This window comes from Pyxicephalus adspersus, unplaced genomic scaffold, assembly GCF_032062135.1.
Source record: "Pyxicephalus adspersus unplaced genomic scaffold, UCB_Pads_2.0 Sca1362, whole genome shotgun sequence".
In the NCBI taxonomy this organism is placed as follows: Eukaryota; Metazoa; Chordata; class Amphibia; order Anura; family Pyxicephalidae; genus Pyxicephalus; species Pyxicephalus adspersus.
The window spans coordinates 1-6342 of NW_027318369.1; the positions used below are offsets into that span (position 1 = coordinate 1).

The 6342-nt window shown below is 44.1% G+C and overlaps 1 protein-coding gene across 1 annotated transcript; it reads right to left on the reverse strand.

Annotated features, from left to right (window-relative positions):
* Positions 1-6: 6 nt before the first annotated feature.
* LOC140321212 (NALCN channel auxiliary factor 2-like) lies at positions 7-3187 on the reverse strand (the record flags this gene model as incomplete). Its single annotated transcript, XM_072398059.1, has 2 exons — positions 7-1511; positions 3016-3187. Coding segments are annotated over 2 exons (552 nt in total), but the record flags the coding sequence as incomplete, so codon positions are not given.
* Between the last annotated feature and the right edge of the window lie 3155 nt (positions 3188-6342).

Here is a 6342-nt window from a genome sequence, read left to right on the forward strand (position 1 = left end):
TTCTTTAGTTTTCCCACCTCCAGAAGGCGACTCTATCTACTTTGAATCCAAATTAGGGACCTGTGAGGGGGAGGAACCAGGTCGGCCCAGGTTCCACAATGCCCTTGGAAGCAAATGTGTAATAAAGCCCAATAAGATCCCCTTTCAATCGGCGTGGACTGACCATAACCATATTTTGACAACCTGTAACTCTCCATCTTTGCAGCATTCTCTGATCGATGGGAGTTTCAGGGTCACACATAGCCTCAGTCTCCTATGGTGGTTCTGGGTTCTGTAGATAAGTATAAAAGCAACATTCTATTTAATATCTGTCCCCTGGCACACAGACATTTTGCTGTATGATGGTGCCCAAAAAATTATGACTATCTCAACAGAATTAATTAATATCATCCCTTATTTTTTTCCCAAAAAAAAAGCAATAAAATAAACTTTTTACATGTGTGATTCATTTTAGAATTTTTTGCACATTCTGATTTTGTGGCTCATGATGCCTGTCAATTTATAACCAGCGATTACTGTAACATTCCCACCGATAGATGTATTGTAATAACATCTACGCAGGATACCCAGATTTACCACATCTGCTTTCTGCATGAAAACCTGCTGTGACATTGTTAGAATTTTTTTGTTTTGTTCATGTTATAATGCTGCTGCCACTTGGCCAAACTCTGCTTAATAAACGGACCGGCTTTTCAAACAGCGTGACCAAGAATACATTCAGGGCAGCGGTAAAGCACTTAGCGTCTACTACAAGTAAGGCTCACTGGTAGGTACCGTAGTTACCAGCGGGCTCTTCCTACTGTGAAATTCACTAATCACAGAATGCCGCATATTAGCTGGCCAGGCATTTTCTCCACTCTTGTCTTAATGATACCGGACCACCCCAATCTTACTCTGCCTCATGTACGCAACTGTTTAACACAAGCATCATTTCAAGGCCACTGACACAGAACCCTTCTCAAAGTTGTGTCTCACCGGCCCTCTAACCCGCAGGATTCGTTGTGTTTTCACCATGGTTGACCGCAGCCGCCAAGGGCGATCTTCCCTTTGCCTTCAGGTCGCAGGAAAGGGCCAACCCTTTAGAAAGACTTATTCCAACCTTCTGAGTTTTCAGAAAGCACTTCTGCACGTTCACTCTTCACGTGCCGACGTTTCATCCATGCTTGGCATGGTGTCCAAGCCCCCCTCGTTTTGCACAGCCGAAAAGGAGGCCATGGTGTGGAGCAACATCAGCACCAACACACACAGCTTTAGTCTGGTGTTTCCGAGACGAGATCCCGCTGAGACCGGCAGCAGAGACGGTTTGTGATGGTGATGGTACGGATGCAAATGATGGTGCCTATGGTGGGGGTGCTGGTAGTGGCGACTGCGGTGTTGATAGTACATGGATTGGGAGTTCAAAGATTTGGCTGATGTGTTGTGGGCACCGCTCTCCGAGTTCTTGCAGGAATGCCATCGTACATCACAACAAACCGCGTCTGTGTTGGACTTATGGTTTTCTAGCAGGTCTGCTGCAAATGGAAAAGACAAAAGAAGAATATTTAGTAGGTGTCTGGATATAAAAGAGAGGAACTTTATGGTACAGCAAGACAGATAATTCATTCCTCACAAAAATACAATATATGGCCAAGAAAAGCTTGTTTGACATCCCATTTCAAAAGCCAGGGCCATTTATATTAGGTTGCCCACCCCATCCATGACCATTAATATGGTGTAGCCCCCCTCACTCATGGCCAATAATATGGAGTTGCTCCCCCATCCATGGCCCTAATATGAAGTTGCCCCCATATCATCTTCCACTCTTCTAAGAAGACCTAATACATAGGATTTTGGAGGGTATATGTGTAAATTTGCCCCCATTGTTGAGGTCAGGTACTGATGTTGGATGGTGCCATTAATAATGATATGCCCACCCATGACCAATAATATGAAGTCCCGGACAATGGCTGGTATTATGGAGCAGCCCCTCTACTACATCCTTAACTTTTCTGGGAAGGATTACCACAAGATTGTGGAGGGTATCTTTGGGTATTTGCCCCCATTGGTAAGGTTAAGTATTGATATTGTATGAGAAGACCTGGCTCACCAAAGGTGCTCAGTATGGTTTGAGTCAGGGCTCTGTGCAGGACACTCAAGTTCCTCTACACCAAACTGGTGACCCCATGTCTTTATGGAGCTGGCTTTGTACCCCGGGGCACAGTGATGGTGGAACAGAAAAGGGTCTTCACCAAACTGTGACCACAAGGCTGGAAGAGCACGATTGTCTATAATGTCCAACATCTAAACTGAATACTTTAGAGCTGGGTCCTATTAATTTAGGTCATAGGGTTTGATGTGATGGTGAGGTTTTGACATTATTTTGTCCATAAAGTGTCTTATAAGAACTTTAGAGAGTTCCATCACGGTTCTGAGACATAATTATAGAGTCAGGATCTGGCACTGAATCCTATTAAGAGTTTTGCAAGCCTCCAACCAGCTACAGATTTGCTTTAAAGCCCAACCTCAAACAGAGATTTTTTGTTTGTTTTGGCAGGAGGAAAATGTTGTTTTGTGGGCTCCTTCTGTTCTATAATATATCTCTTATATAGGCAATCAATAACTAAATGAGCTCACGTCAGGCAGAGAATGAAGCTGCTAATTGAAAGGTGATGGCTTAGACCTGCATAAGATTGGGCTGCTATTGGTAGTATCTTTAGCTAATAAACTTTGCAAAAAATTCACACGAAAAAAATTTGCTCGAGAAAACTGTATATAGGAATAGAAAACTTCATTCAGCTTCGGCTTAAGGTTGGCTTGACTTCACTGAGAATTCTTCATTCTGACTTTATAGTCAACCTCTCAGCCCCCGCTGTGGCCACTTCAAAATGGTCCGCTAGCCCAGTGCACAGGCAAATCTGAATAAAGAAGGTCGTCTCTATGGGTTCTAAAAGCTCCTTTCTTTATCATGGTATATCATGTAATCTGTGAGCCCTGAATTTTTTTTCCCAACGAGAATCCTCACCCCTATATTCTTACCTGAACAGATGAAGCCAGGTAACCCTCCATATATCAAGTCGTCATTGTCAGGTAGTATGAAGGGACAGCGGGTTTGCACCTCCAGGCAATACTGCTTGCACGGAATGCCGTTACGACACTGTCGTTGTGTAACATTGAAATACTCGGAGCACAGCCAGGCCTTGTAGACAGCCTGAGGAGAAAGAAGAACACGAGAGGTGCTGTTATAACATAATGGTAAGTAGAATACGTTTTGCTTTTGATGTTTGATATTCTTGTAAGCATCAATGACTTAAAAAAAAAAAAATTCATATCACATTTATGGCTAAGTTTTGTAACACCTGGCCATGGCACCAATATGGGCTTGTTAGACAGCCCATTGCAAACCCATGGAGTCCCCCTCCTTCCCCATGCCCATTAATATGAAACTATCCACCTATTTACATTTCTTTGAAGTTGACCCCCTTAATGTTCATTAATATTGGTTTGACCCAACCCCAGCCTTTGTGTTATATCACACTCCTCTCAGAAGTCTTTACGCAACATTTTGGAGGGTATCTGTGGGAATATGCCCCCTATTGGCAAGGTCAGGTACTGGTGGTGGATGAGAAGACTCGCTCACCATTCCAATTCACCCCAAAGATGTTCATTAGGGTTGAGCTTGTTGGATCCTGTTGTGGGGATTTGCCCCAATAGGTGAGGTCAGGTACTGATGGTGTGGATTTGCCCCCTATTGGTGAGGTCAGGTATTGATGGTGGGGATTTGCCCCCTATCGGTGATGTCAGGTACTGATGGTGGGGATTTGCCCCTATCGGTGATGTCAGGTACTGATGGTGGGGATTTGCCTCCTATTGGTGAGGTCAGGTACTGATGGTGGGGACTTGCCTGTATTAGTGAGGTCAGGTAGTGATGATGGGGATTTGCCTTCTATTGGTAAGGTCAGGTACTGATGGTGGGTATTTGCCCCCTATTGGTGAGGTCAGGTAGTGATGGTGAGGATTTGCCCTCTACTGGTGATGTCAGGTACTGATGGTGGGGATTTGCCCCAAATTAGTGAGGTCAGGTAGTGATGATGGGGATTTGCCTCCTATTGGTGAGGTCAGGTACTGATGGTGGGGATTTGCCTCCTATTGGTGATGTCAGGTACTGATGTTGGGTGAGAAGACCTGGCTCACCATTCCAATTCATCCCAAAGGTGTTCAGTAGGGCGGAGGTCAGGGCTCTGTGCAGGACACTCGAGTTCCTCCCCACCAAACTGGTGACCCCATGTCTTTATGGAGCTGGCTTTGTACCCCGGGGCACAGTCACGAGGTAACAGAAAAGGGTCTTCACCAAACCTGTGAGCACAAGGCTGGAAGGGCTCTAATTGTCTGCAATGTCTTTGTATGATGGAGGATTACCAGGACCCTTCACTGGGGACTTTATGTTTTTATGGACCTGGAATCCAGGAAATCTTCTTTTGGCTTCTGGCTAATAGTGTTAGTATTCCATGTATTGTGCTCTGTTAGGTGTTTTCTCCACCCCACCCCTGCATTTCATGAATCATTTATAAATTGCTTGCTAGAGCACAGAACTGGACGTGTCCCCAAGAGATTTCAATGCTACAGAGAACACTTCATTAATAGAGGAGATTGACCACATATTTTTCCTCTGGCAAACTCGTCAGCACTCCGCTGAAGCCTCATTCACAAAAATAAACCTTTAGATTCCACGGAGGCTGGATGTGTGCTTTTGTTTAGTACTGTAATTATTCAATACAATTACAAAATATAAAAATAGTATTACTATTAAAAGTATAAATCTATATTTCTTTGTAGTATAAAATAGGAACGTTTTCAATATTACAGTCTACAAATAACAACAAACATTTTTAAGCATTTGAAGTATTTGTTTTACTCATTAGCTTTTGTTTGGACTTTAAAACTTTGCGAAAAGTTCGTTTCAAAGACACCCGCTGAAAAAGTATTGAGCTAAAAGTTTCTTCAGCAGATGCCCCTTATGTCCCCTCTGTTCAGAACCTCAGAACAGATTTTGTGCTCACCTCTGCAATGGAGTGTATCCACTACTTCCCCTCCGTTCCACTTCACTGTGTTCAGGACTTTTAAGAATGTCAAATGCCAATGTCCCCTGCCACGTGTCGTGGTTCCTTCCCCTGATACCCATGCCATAGCAGAGATCTGTATTGACGTGGAGGTTGGAGCCATGGTGGTGGGGGGTGCTGGCATCTAATGTTATCCAATGTCCTGAGTGCTGAGGACATTGATGTGGACCATTGCAACGGAACGGAGGTAGAAGACATGGGCTGCTGGAAAGGTCTGCATAATATTCCTTCTCCTAAAATGAATGGGGGCAGAAGACACGGGACACCGGAGGGGTGAGAATAATATTTCAGCTCAGTTTTTGGAAGGAACTGACAGGGTCACTTTGGGTGCACAGGTTACCCAACCTCTGAGAAAGTTTCACTGAGATCCGTAAATATATTCACTTCAATCATGAAGCCTGGACTTTTAATTGCCATTTAAATCCATGTTAGAGTTCACATCAGTCACTGCGGCATCATTGGTGTCACTTATAGCGCTGCACAGGTAAGTATATATCAAGGTCAGGCTCATTGCCGTTTGGAACTGGGTTTGTACATTTCTACAAAGAACCAACACTTTGCAGCCAAATACACAATTACAGAATGTAGAATGAGCAGGAGCGCAGGCTGATTTGGTGAAAATGTGATTTGCTTGGCTGTCTCTAGCTCAATACTTTCAGTAGAATCAACTTATTCGCTAATTATGGGGAAAAACCTGTTGGGTTTATATTGCTACTAGGTGACAACATTTCGAGGGGAAATCTCCAGCAACAGCACAGACAAATACTGTAAGCCCTCCCTGTACACCCAGTCTGCTCTCTGAACCTTTCTAACCGGGCGCAACACCCAGCATTTATCAGTAACCATCCAAAAACAGCCAGCTCACAATACAGGGGCACAGGACAGCTGAGGCAGAATACAAAGAATGGAAAAATAAGAAGTACTAAGAGGCAGTGCAAAAGTTCCAACAAAGTATAGATGGAGGGAGAAACCTGGCAGAATTATTGGGGTACTGAATTGTTATGGCTATGACAACTGGGAACTCTAACTGTGTTATGTCCCCCCCCACCCCCAAATTTTGACCACCCCCTTACAGCTTCTTTTTTAAAAACATTTCTGAGGCAGGGTTAATACCCCCTTTATCATACACACTATATACCCCCCTGCTAGAGATAAAACCCCCTGAGATACCCCCACCATGCACACTATATACCCCCTGCTAGAGATAAAACCCCCTGAGATACCCCACCATGCACACTATATACCC